At 42.3% G+C, this 17,776-nt stretch overlaps 1 protein-coding gene across 3 annotated transcripts in view; it reads right to left on the bottom strand.

Annotated features, from left to right (window-relative positions):
* SPTLC1 (serine palmitoyltransferase long chain base subunit 1) overlaps positions 1–16,873 on the bottom strand; it is a 59,699-nt gene extending 42,826 nt beyond the window's left edge. For 2 of the 3 annotated variants that reach the window (XM_019713878.2, XM_019713879.2), the window contains exons 1-5: positions 16,718–16,873; positions 15,477–15,584; positions 12,945–13,039; positions 2,870–2,963; positions 2,284–2,356 (exon numbers count right to left, since the gene is read on the bottom strand). In XM_019713878.2, the coding sequence (XP_019569437.1) occupies positions 2,284–2,356; positions 2,870–2,963; positions 12,945–13,039; positions 15,477–15,584; positions 16,718–16,774 (427 nt within the window). In that variant the 5' untranslated portion in view covers positions 16,775–16,873. Of the gene's footprint in view, positions 1–2,283; positions 2,357–2,869; positions 2,964–12,944; positions 13,040–15,476; positions 15,585–16,717 lie in introns of those variants that run through there. The other variant, XM_074330189.1, reaches the window with a different exon arrangement.
* Between the last annotated feature and the right edge of the window lie 903 nt (positions 16,874–17,776).

The following is a 17,776-nucleotide window of genomic DNA, read 5'->3' as shown; positions in this document are numbered from 1 at the left end:
GAATAGGAAAAACGTAGAAAATATCCTGTTGGAAAACCAAAAGGGAAAAATATGGACAATATACATCTAAAGAAAGGAAAAAGATGGTAAGTAAACATGGGCAACTATTAAAGAATGAGACAAGTTTATCGGAAGAACAATGCACTCAGAAAACATTATACATTACTGCAAGCTGTAAGTTTTGGTGTTGTTACAAAAACACTGCAAATTAACCCTCAATCTTTGCCAGACTCCACAGTCTGTTTGAAGCTTCAACTATACTTAGAATAAGGATGAGTCAGTGACCAGTAAAGTCCTTTACAGAGGAGCTTACACACAACAGTGCATTCATTATACTGCCTCTGGTGGTCCATTCAGACACCTGAAAAATCAAATCCAATGGTTTGTACATGCTGAAAAAAAGTGGAAGAAATAACAAGAAACACTGATAGCTGTCTTTTTTTGGGGGATGGGATAGTGGTGGAAAAGGGAAGACTTTTCACTCTGTCTCTGTAAACCATTTGAAGTTTATATCATGGACTAAATTATTCAATCAAGAAAATTAATTTAAAAACCATTCATCTAAAAGACCCCATGTTTGGAAGCACACGCATCCTATTAATGCATATTAAATTTCAGGTGATCCAAATGGAAAGCTGACTGGGCTATCCTAACAATACATTTCCACAGCTCTGGGAAAACTGGTCTTGAAGATTTAGAACATTTGTTTTTCATGACTTGATTTAGCAATAAATCTCTTACCTGTCGTCTCAGATTAACTCCCAAGCAAGGGCCAAGGCCATACATACCAATAAAATCCACCAGAAAGAGAGCCTTTTAGGAAAGCAACTACTGTGCCCTAGCAAGCAGATCACACAAAGAAAGTCTTGTTGATAAGATTACAACAAACAACTGCATAAAAAATGCCATTTCTAGTGTTCCAATACTATCAAGGAAATCATTCCCTAGTGATCAAAACCAAGCAAACAACCATGTTTGCACTAAGCTAGAGGAAAGAGGGAGACTGATCTGAGCTTTTCTAAGTCTTTGATCCTGTCATTAAGACTGGGAGGCGGCATACTTAGTTTCTAGTTTTAGGGCTGAAGTTAATGAGCTGTGTGACTGAGGAAGTCACTTAACCTCTCTGTGCTTTCTACTCCTCTTATGAATAGTTGGGATGCTGGAATACATGGTTTTTAAAATCCTTTCCAGCTGTAGGATTCTTGGATACAAACTCCCGTCATCTGTTTCCAATACAAATAATATAACCACTAAACTAGCTAAGGAATAAAGAAAGGTGCTCCCTTAAATAAAAACATCTTCACGGTTACAGTGGAAAAAAAAACACACAAAGACCCGAAAGTACAAATGAGGACAGAAGTCAGAAGAGACCTCCCCGGCTCTACTTTCCCACACTCCGACAGTTTGTAAGCCAGAATGCTATTTCCAGTAATATTCACTTGAACAATTATTTACCATTTTCAAAATCTTCAGAAGCAAAGAACAATATACATTTAAAAAGCACAACCACAAAATGCCAGGTCGATTTTGACAACTGTCAGGAAGCTCATAGTGTTTGAAATCACACTCATTTAGTTAGCCTGTCCCAAGGTCACCCCCACACAAGGAAATCAATGATCCTTCACTTTCATTCCAGAAAGAAAAGAGCTACATAGTCTATTGCCCCGCAAGTCAGTTCTTGCCTTGTTTCCTGGCATGTCCAGCTAGAGCTATTTCCCAGCCCCGTTTGCAGCAAGGCCACGCCTGGGTTACGGTCTCATAAACGGAATGTGAGCAGCGATGTGCAGCGCCACCTGCCGGCCTAAAAAGGGTACGGCAGCCTCATGCTCCTACTCCCCTAGACTTCTCACCTGGCTGCAGCCACATAGGCAAAGATGGTGCCCTTCCCATTGGAGCAAAGACATGGGGAAGATCCGGATTCCTGCACAACTATGAAGAGCAGCGCCACCCACAACCAGAACATTCCCCTTACAACTGTCATGCACGAAACAAACTGTGTCTCCTCACACCACTGTCCTTTGGGCCACATGCTACAGCAGCTCAGGCTCTAACCTACAAGCTACATACCTCATTGTACCCACGGCTCTTCTCCACAAGTGACATTCAACTCAGACTAACGCACCTCCCACCAATGGTTCCAAACATTCTAGAAAGTCAGGTAAAAAATAGCACTTGCCAGCTTCACACCACAACTAATTAAGGATGTCTTTTCAAAACAGTTTTAAATCAAATGGCATCTTAATTCTTGAAAGTAGTGGTCTGAAAAATACAACAGAAACGTACCGAATGTGCCATAAAATCCCCTAGGTCCGCAAGTCCCCACACCATACTTCTTTAGAGATGCCAAAGCTGCTGCCTTTGTGGAAGAAAAGTAAATTAGATTTTAAGAGTCCAAAGCTGACACTTCCTATTTTTTAACCCACATGACTCCTCCCTCGCCCTCCCGTTTTCCTTCCTTTCTCAGAACTTGGCATTCTAACAATAGGATATAAAGAAGAGGCAGACATAAAGATCTAGGGATGCAATTTAAAACATGGAAATGTTCTGTTAGCTCGATTAGCCAAATCCGGTTACCTTAATGGCTTTATACTGTTGGGCGTTTGTGGACAGTCTGTCCTCAAAAATATTTACTGGCTGACAATCCCAAGAGGAAATGGAACAATTTCCTAGACACATCTCTGACTACCTCAGGTCTGGCTTGTTAGTTCTGCCACCCTCTGTGGAAATCCAGGTCATAGCTCTTCCACAACAGCGTACTGGCAGACACACTTACAGAGCTCCTTCCGGTGTTCTGCACTGGCTTTGATTTTACGTCCAGTGTCTTAAGTCGGACATGCTATCTGTCCACTTCAGCACAGGTGCTCCTTACCTTGACCCTAGGGTTATCCAACAATCCAAGAAAATTAAATGAGGCAAAGTTGACACATTCTTTTCCATTCACCACGATGTTGTGGCTTGGTGGGCTGGGGAAAAGAGACGAGAGTAGTTACTTTTGTGTTACAGCACCCATGCTATTTCATTACCCTGACAGCAGACAGGACACACAAGGGTTGTCATTCTACCTATTTGCATACTGGTCTCCTGGCTCTTTAACTGTTTATTTTTAGAAAGCAAAATTAGATAATAGTATATTAAAAAGCAAATACTCAGTCATTAATCATATTCTTAATAGGATACCCTGTATTACTTAAATTAAAAAGTGACCTAGACTTCCAAGAGGGATGGATGGATGAATGGCAAATCTTAGTTTCGATTTAAAAATTCACTTAAGAAAGAACAGCTACATAAAGTACCTCAGAAAAATTCTGGGATAAGATTAACCAGGAGGAAATATAACAAGACCAAGATCAAAGGCAAGAATAGGAAGAACAAGTTACGATCTTACAGTTAATTGGTTTAAAAATAAATGTTACATATATATATGAAGCCCCTAAAAGAATAAGTGAGACATGTACCTAATTTCTAAAGTTAATGATGGAATACTATTTAAGAGGAATTCCTCCCCGGAACCTGAGAAAACATTTTTTTTAAAAGGAAACGGGGTGGGCAGCCCCCAAGGAGCTTGGATTTGAGCATCGCTGGGCCGGGAGATGGGCTCTCGAGGAGACAACCTGTCAAGTCCCTTACTGACAAACACTAACTCGAGACCATGCTTCAAAAACAGAGGCTCAAGCTGTGGGTCATGAGCTATTAAAGGGTTGTAAGAGCAATTCAGTCAGTCACAACTAGCCTATTTTAACTAAATAAAATCATAATAGAACAGAATGGAAAAGTACCAGAATGCACAGCACAGCACAAGCGTACAGGCTGTGGCGGGAACTTATCTGTCACACAGCTGCACTGGTCTGCGTGCTGGGCTGCTCTATAAAATGCACTGCAGCCAGGAAAGACTGAGAAACTGCTCTCATCGGTATGTTTTCACACAACTGGTTTTCTATGAGAAAAATAATAAAAGATGCTGGGAAACCATGGAAGGAAATGAATGACAAGTTGAAGTAAATTCACAAAAGCAAATAAACTCAAAAGGCAAGATGACTCACTGCAAAGAACACGCGGTGTAGTTAGTCAGACAAATCCCATCTGCCTCATGGCTACTGATGGCTTCAGAGATTTGAGGATGTTACTTGGCCTTCATAAGCCTCAATTTCTTCATCTATGAAGTTGGGAAAGAACCTTTCGCTCAAGGTAATTGTCATTATAAAAGTGCCTGGCCCACAAGAGGTGTTCTTTAACTATTTTCTTCCTTCTACCCTATGGCTTCAAGGGCTTCTTTTCTTTCAAATCACCCGCTGTGACTGTGACTCCATCGTGTCATTTAGTTTTCTGCTTCTCAGGGCTTCTCTAAGTTTCCCAAGTGCTCCCTGGTGTGGAGGTTCTGGCACTCAAAAAAAGATGCAAAAACAAAACATCTACGGAGACAAGTCTGTAGTAACGGTTGCTGCTATCAAAGTCAATTCCATTCTACAAAACCTGTAACACAGAAAGAAATCTAACCATCAAGAATAGACACACACACGGGGTGGCAGCTTAGCTCAGTTAGCTAGACAGAGAGTGGTGCTAATAGCACGAAGGTTGCCAGTTCGATCCCCTCATGGACCACTATGAGCTGCATCCTCCTTAGGAAAAACAAAAGAAGAGACACACCCAAAGCCCCTGACCACAGAAAAGCAGCAGCATGACACAGGGAAGTAGGGATGTGATTTCTGTCCAGCACTTGGAACAGGGAAGGAAAACAGATTCCGATGAGAAACAGACGGCTCACACCTGTGCCCCACGCAGGCTCCTGACCCAGGAATCCTGGATCACAAGGCCCTTCTGAGTCACTTCGCAGAAACAAATAAAACCCATCTAGAAAGTCATCTCCAGAATCAAGTCCTCAGAGGACTAGAAGAAGGGAAAATACAACCCTTCCCAATCAGAAACCCAACCTCACAATTAGAGTCAGTAATTACATGGATGAACAAAGGTCCATGATTGGCTAAGCGAATCAGAAACAGGAAGGATGCTGCTTGACCAGAAAGAAACAAGTATCACAGACCCCCGTCGACATCAGGTTTGGCCCTGGTGTGAGAAAAACTAGACCAAGGAGAGAACCCAGCACTCAAGAGAACTGTGTACAGTCAACGCCTGGCCAATGATAGCAGTCGCCTGACAAGCTACACAGACATCTTTCTCTATGGAAAAGGAAAGCTGCATAACCATGTACAAAGGTGAATTCTAGATGTACTAAAAAGCGAAAAGATAATAGAATGTAGAAGAATGTCTTTGTGACCTTGAAATAGGAAATGACATCTGAAACAAGTTTCAAAACGACACAAACCATGAGGCCAATGGATGAATCTAACCAGGTTAAAATTAAGAATCTTGGTTCAATGAAGATACCAAAGACAAAGTTAACAGCACCACCTTACGTGGTGCTGGCAAGAGTGGAGCTGGGCCAGGGAGGGTTAATGCCTGAATCACCAAGAAAGGCTAAAAATGGAGAAAATAAACCAGAGACTCAACTAAACCAGAAGACAAACCTCTAGAGAATCTGACTAAGAAGGAGACACAAACCTCACAGATGTGTCATTATATTCACCTGTAAATAAAGTTGTATGTACATATTTTACATATGCATGACCAGGAAAATCCTAGAAACTACTCAGGCCAATACATTTGAAAACATAAGAAATGACTAAACGATGGTAAGCACAGCTTACTCAAGAAGGAAACCTGAATTGCTTTACAAACTCACTGAAGACACAAATTCATGATTAAAAATCTATGCTCAAAAGATCAAACAACACAGGAAATACATACTATTGCTCAGAAACTGTAAGACTAATATATCTTTGATATCAATACTGGACCAACACAGAAAAGAAAAAGAAGAGACTAAACTCATTCTTCAACATGGATGTTAAAAATCCTCAAAATTAGCTAAATAAATCCTGTAATGTATAAAAACTAACCAAAAGCCATGCTTAAATAGGGCTTATTCTAGGAATGTAAGGATTATTTGTTAACAGAAAAACCTACCAGTGACTTCTGGTATACAAGACAGAATGAATGAAACAAACCCATTTCAACCTCTGGTCCCGACTGATACCTCATGAAAATGCCTAGAGAGTCTAAAGGTCTAACCTTACCAAGACCAGTACACAGAAGCAGATGACAGTAACAAAATGTTGGGAACCGGCAAGCAAACTGACAAGTTGTATTTGGCAAGTCGAAGAGATCAAAGAGAAAGCTGAACATAGGCTGGCAGTGAAAAGCCCTGCAGCAAACCCAAAAATGCCCCCAAGGTGGGGGCACGGCTCCCTCTGACAGCGGGGGACAGGTGGGGAGGACCATACTATAGGATGACGGCTTGGAAAAGTTTGATACGAAGCAGTCATTCCCTTGCGTCCCCTTCAGCCCTGCAGAAAGGCGGGAAATTTACTCTCTGGAAGGGCTGAGCATAAACAGAAAGTCGCAAGGACCAGTGAGGGGATGGGTGTACTCTGAAACCAGAAATAAAGTATATATCTATGTAACATAAAATGGGACACTGAGCTCTCTTCCTCCAGGCCAACTCCCATAAAGCCGGAAACCAAGTTTACACCCTTCCTCCCTGCCCCCAGCACATTGGAGAATTCCTTTTCTGTGAAAACTCAAAGTCAAGAGAAGAAGAACAGAAAATACTGAGTTTGGGATTCCCTCAAATAAATGGACAGGTCCTTGCTGATTATCCTGGAGTGATAACCACCACCACCAGTCAGGGAGTCCAGTCAGGGCTTCCAATTAGCATCTCAGTGTCTCATCTTAAAATAGATGGACAATCTAACATTTATGGTCAGCTGATTTTCAACAGAGTGCCAAGACAATTCTACAGGGAAATGTCAGTCATTTCAACAAATGTCACAGAGACAACTGGGTATACACACGTAAAAGGATGAAGATGAATCCCTATCTCAAACCACTATGAAAATTAACTCAAAATGAATCACAGGCCTCAACTTAAGAGCAAAAACTATAAACTCTTAAAAGAAAACAAAGGAGTAACTCTTCATTATCTTGGGCAAGGCAAAGATTTTTTAGATCTAACACAAAAGCATAAGCAACAAAAGAAAAAATAGATAAATTGGACTTCATTAAAATTAAAAACACCTGTGCTTCAAAGTACACTCTGAGAGAACAACACCTACAAAGTACACCCACAGAATGGGAGAAAATATTTACAAGTCATATATTTGACAAGGGTCTAGTATCCAAAATATATAAAGAGCTCTTACAACTCAATGATAAAAAAACAAATAAACCAATTAAATAATGGGCAAATGACTTAAGTAGACAACTCTCCAAAGAAGATAAGTAAATGGCCAATAAGCACATGAAAAGATGTTCCACATTAACCATTTGGGAACTGCAAATGAGAACCACAATGAGGTACCACTTTCCACCCACTAGGAGGGCTATAATAAAAAAGACAGTAAGTGTCGGCCAGGATGTGGAGACATTAGAACTCTCATATGCCAGGGGCATGTAACTGATTCAGCCAGTTTGGAAAACAGTTTGGTGGTTCCTCAAAATGAGTTACTGTATGACTTAACAACTCCACTCTTAGGTACATACTCAAGAGAAATGAAAACATGTGTATACTAGTACTCAGGAGAGTGATGTACGTATGCATTTTTTTTCTTTTGTCATGTATTCCCAAGTGATAACCCATATGCCCATCAACTAATGAATGTGTAAACAAAATGAGGTCTTTACAGAGTATTATTCAGCCATAAAAATGAAAGAAGCACTGATACATGCTACAACATGGATGAACCTTGGAAATATGATGCTAAGGGAAAGAAGGCAGGCACAAAAGGCCAGATATTGTATGATTCCTTTTACATGAAATGTCCAGAATAGGCAAATCCATAGAGAAAGTAGATTAGTGGCTGCCAGGGGCTAGGGAATGGGGGGATGGGGAGTGACTGCTAAAGGGCGTGCGATTTCTTTTGGGGGTGATGAAAATATTCTGGAATTACATGGTGGCAATGGTTGCTCAACTCTGTGAATATACTAAAACCCACTTAATTATATACCTTAAAAGGGTGAATTTTATTGTATGTAGATTATATCTAAATAAGGCTGTTGTTTAAAGAAAAAAAATCTACCCAAGTTAAGTAAATGCACTTAACTTTTGTATCATCTCAGTACTGAATGCAGAGGAATTGCATGAATTGAAAAGTAACTCTAAATGTATTAATATCAACAAAACATCATGGTTTTTGCATACTATTTACATAATGCTGTTTATTACAATGAAAATATTTTGCATATTAAAACAAAGATGCTAAGGATCACCAGCATTAAAAAGGAATCTAATACAGCAATAAAAAAATAGATAAAACACTCACTAGTGTAAAAGAGTAAAATAAAAAACAATTTAAATATGTGTTAAGGTTTCAAAAAAGTTACCTTCCATAGGCCTTCCCCAGAAGTCCACCTGTGCGCTACTGAGTAAGCCAAGATAGAGGCCACTGACAACACAGTGATGAGACCAAGGGAATCGCTGGGCTAGTGCTGAGGCGGGGACCCCAGGGCCACCCTGGGCAGCGGCTCTATACAGCAATAGTGAGCACTGGAGCAGGACGACAAGCATTCCAGCAAGAAAAATGAAAAGGAACCCAAGAGATAATTCCTGTGTTTGAACACTCTGAATGGAGATTTACACCCCTGGAGGAAGACACCAGGATGAAACCAAGCAAGCAAGTGGACACACAGAAATGATTAACTCCAAGGAAAACAAGAGAGAAAATGTAAGTAAAATGTTCTGCATACTGAAAAAAATGGATGCTAACCTTAACTAATGAACGATGTTAACGTGGCCATAAAAATGTCAGCACTAAGTAACTTGAGGACCGTGATGCAGTCAGTCCCAGCCGTGCATGGAGACCAGGGAAGGGCAGGGAGGCCTGTGTGCCTGTGGAGCTGGTGTCCTGCCCAGTGTGCAGGAGCCACACCCGGCCCCAGGCCCCCAGGCTGTGTGCTGGCTTAGGATGGGCAGCTTCTCTAGTCCACACAGAGGCAAGGGAAGGCTATGAGGGGCCTGGAGACAGCAAGTGAGCACGCGTTTCAGAGAGCCAGTCTTTATCTCCCACAGTTGATGAATACAGTTAAAGCTGGGAATGAAATCAAGAAATCAAGAAGTCAAGAAATCACAGCATAAGCAAGTTCCTTAGAAAGAGAGGCATACACCAGGAAAAGAAGCTAAAAAATATAAAGCAATTGCTTCTAGTAGGAATCTGAGGTGAGGAAGGATGGCATGATGGACTGCAGTTTCTCTCATAAAAATTTATGTATACATATAACAAATTAAAAAAATCTATCAGTATATAGTAACTGATTAGAGGAGAAAAGTCATGATCATAGTAACTGATTAGAGGAGAAAAGTCATGATCATATCAATAGATACAGAAAAAGTATTGAGTGCATTTTAACATTCTGATTTAAAAAACAGAAAGTTCCCTTAGCAAAGTAGGAAGAGAAAGGAAGGCCCTTAACTTGATAGAGGTTACCTCACAGCACACTGAGCCCGTTACCACTGCTATTCAACACTGCATGGGAAGCATCAGTGCAGTAACAGAGGAACAAGAAGAAAGACACTTTTCAGGACAGAAATGAAAACTCCCTGGAATCTAGGCATGAACCTATTACAGATACACAATGTCAGTTTCCTGGTTGTGACATTGTATGGCAGTTACCCAAGATGTTACCACTGGGGGAAACTGATGGGATCTCTTTGTATTATTTCTTATTACTGCATGTGAACCTATAATTATTTCAAAATAAAAGCAAAAAAGATACGGTAAGTCTTTATGAAGAAAATCATATAACTTTACCGTAGGACATAAAAGAGCTACGAATACGAGTGACACACCAGGTACATGGGGATAAAATTCAGTATTAGCAAGATTCCAATTCTCTCCACATTAATCCATAAATTCAGTGCACTGCTACAGTCATAAACCCAAACCCATTTTTGGTCAAATCTGATCAACTAAACCCAAGTTCACAGTGAAGCAAAGAGTCCAGAGTAGCCCACACAATTATGGAGAAAGGGGAGTGAAGGCCTCACTCTTGCCAACGCCAATTCTTACGCTGTGGTCTTTATAGGAGTGAGGTCTGGCACGGGGACACACAAATACACTGAAGGAATGGAAACAAAGCCAGAAACACACCCTTTATAAGGGAACTTGGTACACAAAAGAAGGGACATTTCCAATCAGTAGGTGAAAAATGGACTATTCAACGAATAATGCCGGGACAACTGACCATCACATGGAAAACAGGCAATTAGACCTTTAGGGTAGGAAAGCATTTCTTCCACAAGATTAATGATTGGTAACTTTGATTTCAGAACATGTAGAATTTTTTAAGACCAAAGAAATCCATGAAAGTGAAGAATACAAGCCTCTCTTAGATTAAATCAGAAGCAGATAGACACACTCAGGAGAATATTCTGCATCACATTTTTAAACAAAGTAGTAAATATTTTCATGACAACAGGAATATGTGGTAAAAGTATAAACATAAGCAAAGGAAAAACACCCACCAACTTTAAGATAGTGGTTATCTTGTGTGGGAGGCAAGAGTAAGCAATAGATGGGAAGAGGTATCTTTAGCAACATTTGCAATGCTTTATTTCTTTATAAATAGATTTCAAGTAGCTAGACAACCAAGATGGTGCAGTAGGTAAATGCTGTGTTTAACTTCTCTCACCACCACATCAAAATTACAACTGATTTCCAAAACAACCATTGAGAATCGCCTAAAATCAAGCTGAACTGAAGCCTTTCAACTAAGGATGCACAGACAAAACCACCTCCAGACTGTTAGGAGGGGCAGAGACGTGGAACAAGCTGGTCCCACACCCCTGTGACCATTACCGATCGGGAAGGCTATTTCGGCTGTGCAGGTCCCCTAATCCCTCACAGAAGCGAATGGTCCCAGTCCCACCCCAGCCCAGGTTTCCAGTGCCGGGGAGAGAAATCCCCATAAATTTTAGCTGTGAAAGCCAGCGGAGATTGTGACTGAGTGAGACTGAGCGCTTAAAGGGACTGTGCACAGACTTACCCACCAACGGAATCACTCACTCTGAGCTCCAGTGCTGGGGCAGCAGCTAGAGAGGCGGCAGGGACAAATGGTGGGGAATTGAGTTATCTGGCTTGAGACGGGCTGGAAAGGGGGCTTTTTCCAGGACAGGGGAGCTAGCAGTGGCCATTGTTTCTTTGTTGAGCCCTCCCCCTTCCTGGGGTGTGGACACAGGTGGCCGCCATATCTGAGTTTCCACAGGTCTTTCCCCACGCCCTGGAAATTTGAAACCTGGCCCTGCCCAACTTTTGGGCACACCCAGGCCTCTTCCAGTGGCTTTTTCATGCAGACCATGGGCCTTGGCTCAAGTTGCACTCTCCTAGGGTCTCTCAAAGGTTCCGGAACCCAGACAAGCAGCATCTGGCTTGAGTGTGTCCTGTACCTCTGGCTGAGCAGTCCTAAGCTTGCACTAGTGGCAGCCAGCCTTCGTTTGTGGCTTGGCCTCTCAAGGTGCTTCCAAGTACAGCAGAGTGGCAGCCATCTGCAGATTTCTTTCTGGCTCCTGCTTGGTGGCCCCAGGTGAGGCACGGGCTGTGGCTGAAGTAGACCTACAAGGGATCCCCTCCAAGGTAGCCCTGGGACTGGTGCCCCCAGTGGCCAGCTTCAAAACAAGCTGGAACATTACCCAGCTGCCTGTAAGTACAACACACCTAATGAGTGGATTGGGCAGGCACCAGCGGCCTACTGAGGCATATCCTGCTCCGTAGGATCAGCCCCTGCACAACAACTCTTCCACTGCAGTCAAGACCAGGCCTCACAACCAGTGAACTCAAAGGTCAGTCCCTCCCATTGATGTGCAATTATCAACCAAGGGTCAGCAAGAGGAGGGCTCACACAACCCACACAAGGGACACACCTGGAGTGTGTGGCTCAGGGGACTAGGAAGATCGCACCACTTAGCCCCACAGCACACCTACTACATAAGGCCACTCTACTAAGACTGGAAGACACAGAAACCCTACCTAATACATAAAAACAAAAACAGGGAGGCAGCCAAAATGAAGAGACAAAGAAACATGTCCCAAATGAAAGAATAGAACAAAGCTCTAGGAAAAAACTAAGTGAAACGGAGATAAGCAATCTATCAGACACCTGAAACTAATTAAAAAAAAAAAATTCTAGTAAAAAAAGTAGATTTCAAGTAAAGACAGCAAAATGTTAATGCCTATTAATTCTGGATGGGTGATAGAAACATATCTGATATTTTCTATATTTTTAAAAAGTTTAATTTTAAAATGTACATGTATTTTTAAAAAGTTTAATTTTAAAAAGTACATATAATAAAGCAAAGAAAAACAACAGAAGAACTAAAAATAAAAGCAGACATTGGAAGAAGAGAGGTAGCGTAAGTGAGCTGGAGTTTCCTAACTCAGATTGTGAGAGTCAACAGGTGTTGTCTACCATTAATCAGCCAAGAAAGAGCAGCGTAAGGATACTATTAATGTCTAATTATGAAGGTAACCTGCAACAGATCTAAAATCAGGAACAAAACCAGGTGGGAAAAAGCAGGAGCGTTCCTTTTCATTTTCAGTGCATCTGACCATTTGATATATTATCATGTGCATATATTACTTTGAAAAATATACATTTTTTTGATTTAGAAAAAAGGGACAAGTGGTAATGTCCAAATTGCAGACTACAAAAAATGCCCATATCATTCCTAAAATAAAGTTTTATATTGGGAACTAAAACAGTTTCTGATCTGGAAAAAAATCCTACATGTTTTATTTCAGTTAAAATAAATGTTTTACTTCATATAAACCACTGTATACTTTGTCACGTTTACCTATAAGAAACCAAACACAAGTCCTTCCAGTAGGAAACAGATTTACCCTGAAACAATGTTGTAGTTGAGAGCAGGATGGTCTTTTGTGATAGGAGGAACAAGGGGTTCTGGTTGCCACTCTTCAATCAATTCTTCCTTTTCCTACAAGAGAAATGGTGTTAAAATACATCACAATGCTAGTCACTCCAGTAGTATCTATAGTGTTTGCTGTAAAGGAAACATCATCATGAACACAGCACTAGAAACAGGTCCAGCTATTGTGGCTAGAAATGAAACAGAATCACTTCTGAGGTTTGAGCACTTAAGCTCCTCACCTCATATCACAGGCTAAAGGCTCTTTTCCATGTAGTTTTGCAAATGACTAGAAAATTTAAGAAAATTTTATTCCTATGCTCAGGATTTTTCACCATGGGAAGTATGAAGTGTAACTTATAGTGATTGTAAAACAAAAAGAAAGTCTGCAGCACAAAGGTGAGAAGCATGATTTCTGCTAAGTCAGCTCAGCCTCTCTTCCAAGACAATACAGAGAGTCACACCCAAAGCATTTATATAGGTGACTGTCATGGGGAGGGGATCAACCAGACCACAAAGCATTGTTTCTGCAAGCCAGCTGCAGGATGCAGGTGTAGCTGAAACAGAAAAAAACTCTCGTAAGTATTATAACGGGATTTTGTTTGCAAATTTCTCATAAAAAGCTACTTTATTCCTTTTACCTGTTACTTCACGCATTTTAAGTATTTTGACTATTTTGAGTTTCTTCTCCTTTCTTGAGTTAGAAAAAAGGTAACTATGAAAATGTAGTCTGGATGTACAGGATGAGATGAGGCACCTAAAGTAATACGACGGCCACAGCAATTCTTGCCTCACAGACAGACCCTCTCTCAATAGTTCTAGTCTCATACTTCTGTTAAATGCTTTTGAGCATTTTTCTCCCAATAGGCAACTCCAGGGCAGGACCAAAAGCATATTCCCTGATGTTCTGGGACTCAAAAATGCTGGCCCTACAAATCAACCAGTAAGTCCCTCATCTGTTCCTGCCAATAACCCAATGGGAGAGAACTGAATCCCAACAAGGCTGGAGCACGTTATGCGCACTGTCCACTGGCTACCGTGCAGACACGTGTTAGAATCCACTCAAGGTGCCCTGGTTCAAGGACTGCAGATCTAGCAAGCTGACAGGGGCATTTCTCACTCACAACACTCAGCTCTTTTCTTCCACTGCTGTTAGGGTAAGATGTCAACGATCACTAAATTTAGTTCTAAGTTTGCCCTCTGAGGATATTGTAAAATTATGTTTATGTATCTCTTTAAAAAATGGATGTATGTGTAGGTTGATATGTTTAACTAAAACTAAGAATATTTGGATTAAATCAACCCCTTTAAAAAGTTGGGTTAGAAATCTGTTTCATGGCCACCTAGTCATTCATAAGGGGTCCCTAAATGTCAAGGGAAAAAGTATAGCAGGATTTCTGGCTGGAGGGTCCGGTCTTACCGCAGTGTGATCAAAAGAGTGTGCCCTGGCACGTGAATCCCACAAAGCAGTCATAAAGGGAGTGAGAGATCTGTGGTCAAGTTGAGGGTATTCCTTCAAACAGAGGTCCAAATATCCACTGGCATGTAAAAGGTTATAGGAAGTCGTGCAATGAGACACCTCTATTCTGCTTTACCAGGCTGCCATGCTTTACTTGCATGTTCCCTAGGAGACGGTGCCTGGCCACTTCATGATCAATACGAACGACCAGGACAGCGGCAACCAGGGAGGCACACACACACTGCTGTGGTATCTTCTGCTGGGAATGCTCTGGGAAGTCAAGAAAAGTCCAGTGCTTCGTCTCTGCTGCACTAAGTGCTGCCTTGTGAACCAAAAGTTCTAGAGATTTTTGTGGGAAAAATCTCTGAGAGTCCTTGCCTCCCTAAGCATTCTGGCACAACAGTCCAAGTGACGGAAACTACACTGCAGAACTGCTCTTCTCCACCAATACCAAGCACAGTCACCCGGTGCTCCTACCTGAGTGACAAGGGTAAGCATCTCTCCCCAAGCCCCCAGTCCCTTATACCAATGGACTGCAAGTGGTCAGTGCCACAGGTCCTCTAGACACTTCTGCTTCCTAAGGTTCACCTAGCTTGGGCTTGAGTTGGGTCTCTTACCATACAGAACACACCAAAATTCAACTTGCTGTGGGGAGGTGGGAAGAGAAGGAGTCTTTCCAACTCCAAGTTTCCTTTATGAAGACCACAGGGAAAAACGTTCACGCAGGCTTCAGAAACAGCGGCGCTTTCCCGAGCAACTCATGTAATCCTGCACACAGACATTCAAAACCAGTAGCTGCCCATGCTTCCCTTTCGTCATCTATTTGTGAGAGTGTTGTCTATCCCCAGCAAAGCAGAGAGGCCCATAGCATGGTAGTTCACTGGGTAGCCCCGGCTTCCCTGTATTTTGTCTACCCTGCTACGTCATTCTCCTTGATTTCCTTACATTACAGAAAATATTTTAGCATATAGTTGAGCCACCACAAGTTATTTTTGGAAATATGTAGCAACTACAATCATACACCGAATAATAGATTTAATTTCTTACCTTGGCTGTAAGATCAGATCTTTCTTGTAATTTGTAAGTTTTAGAGAAAAGAAGTCTGATTATCCAGAGTATTAGAATTCCTTCCAAGATAAGATGGTAAGCAGGTGCCTAAGGGTGAGCCAAAAACAAAACAAGAAATGAAATGAACACTTCTAAAACCTGCATATAAAATTTAATGCACCTACAAATACAGCCTCCCGTGACCTTTAACGTATTACTTAAAATTTACTTTGAAAGCTCTTTTCATTTCTGCTCATTCTTGCCCCCATTTCTAATATAGGCAATTTCTTCTACATATGAAAAATCTCTAATACTGCAGCTTTAAAACCTCTTTAACAAAATATCTTTAAAATAAAAGCTGACACAGAATCCCAACATGTCGAACAATACCAACAACTATCAGATCCTTCAGATAATTTAAATTTGTACTGGTGGAAAATGACTGTAACAAACATTGCATGGCTTAATAACTTTCTACAACCCCATCTACCACGGGTGAGTTAATAGAGCAATAGAGAACATTCACACAGAAAGTTCTATTGGACAGCGCGGCAAAGCTCAGTAAATACTAGTTAAGTGAACGAACATTCTCTAAGACTGACATTTTGATTTCACGTTACCTAACGTACTGGAAATAGCTAGCCTTTCAACAAACTCTTTACTCTTCCTTTAACGATCTACTAAAATAGTTGTCTATTTACAAGATAGACAATAGGATATATGCGGAAGAATGACAAAATAATATTCCTGAATCCTCAATCATTCGCCTTCCTTTCTAACCCCGCGCGCGCCCCGACAAAAACCAACTCCAACTTATTACAATTCTCTCTCCTACGCCCTGCGCCACACTTCCAAGGACCTGACTTCCCTAGGACCTCCCCACACACGAGATCCTCCAGTTTCACTTCCCCGTTTCACCATCAGTCCCAGCCCTGCATTTTGAGAACCAGCCTCGCTCCGTGTCCCCTCCCACGTGTTCCTTCCCTACGCCGGGACAGGACCCAGAGCAGGCGCCGCGGTCGCCAAACCCTCCGAGCCCCTTAGCTCCAGCTCGCGCCGGTCCCTCCCTGCGCTCCGCGGCGGAGACAGTGCGCGCCCGCGAGCCCCTCCAGCGAGGGACGCCGCGAGTCCGGGCGTGACCGAGCCAACCCCGCCCAGGTGTCTGGCCACAACTCCACACGAGCAGTCCCACCTCCCCACGGCCACGTGTGGTCGGGGGCTGCTCGGGCCACCGAGCTCACCTCGTAGAGCGCCTGCACCATCTCCACCAGCACCCACTGCTCCGCAGCAGTCGCCATACTCAGCCGCCCCGGCTTCCTTCCGGAAGGCGGGTTACAGGTACGTCAAACAGAGCGCGGCGCGGCCCGAAGACGTTTTCGCGCCTGCGGGGCGGGGTGGCCGAGCGCTGGGCCCCGCCTCCTTGCGCTTGCGCACCGGGCTGCGCGGGAAGGGAAAGGCCTGGGGCTCTGATGGGTGGGGTCTGGAGTTTGGGTCTCGCAAGGGGGCTGGGAGGGGTGGGAAACAGCAGACTAGTTCCTCTGGTAAATGTTGCCACGTGGCCAGTGTTTGCCAGGCCCTGTGCTGTGCTCTCGGGGTGGAGGGATTAAATAAATGTCCTTTGCACTCTAAATGCATTTGGGAGCAGGGAGTGTTATTAATGTAATTGAAAATATATTCTTTTAAATTACATTAAGTAAAAATCCCAGAATGTATTATTAAAAAATACAGAAATATAAATAAAAATAGCCAACTCATATAGCACTTACTGTGTGTCATGCATGGACTAAGGCTTCGCAGGTATTAAGTCATATAGCAGGTAGGTGTGGAACCATCTAGTGTCTTCATAGTGTCAGACGAAGCAATGTCCAACCTATAGAAAAGTTTTATAAGAGCATTTGAGCCAAAATTTTGAGGCCATGCCTGGAAGCCATCACTCGGATTGAGAAAATGCTCTGAAGAATGGCAGTTTTGCAGCTTATTTTATACATTAGAATCAAAGGAGAAAACCTAAGGCAGGTTACATGAAATCCATTGGTGGTAGATTAAGGGGGGATGGGGAAAAGCAAAGCGGCAAAATCTCTGAGATTGGATGAAAAGTAAAATGGAAAGATAACACATGTCTTTTACATTGGTGGGTGCAGGGGAGTTAATTTAACATTAACAATAAATAGAGGGGGTATTCGGAGATAACAAGGAGGGGTTCTGTGGTTTTGTGCTGGCAGTCGTGCCTTCCAGGGGTCTGGAAAAGAAAATCACTCTGACGTTTCAGAAGTGTGTTATCCTAGATGCACAAAGACAGC

This window comes from Rhinolophus sinicus, linkage group LG04, assembly GCF_036562045.2.
Source record: "Rhinolophus sinicus isolate RSC01 linkage group LG04, ASM3656204v1, whole genome shotgun sequence".
In the NCBI taxonomy this organism is placed as follows: Eukaryota; Metazoa; Chordata; class Mammalia; order Chiroptera; family Rhinolophidae; genus Rhinolophus; species Rhinolophus sinicus.
This window is presented reverse-complemented; position numbering and strand designations above follow the sequence as displayed.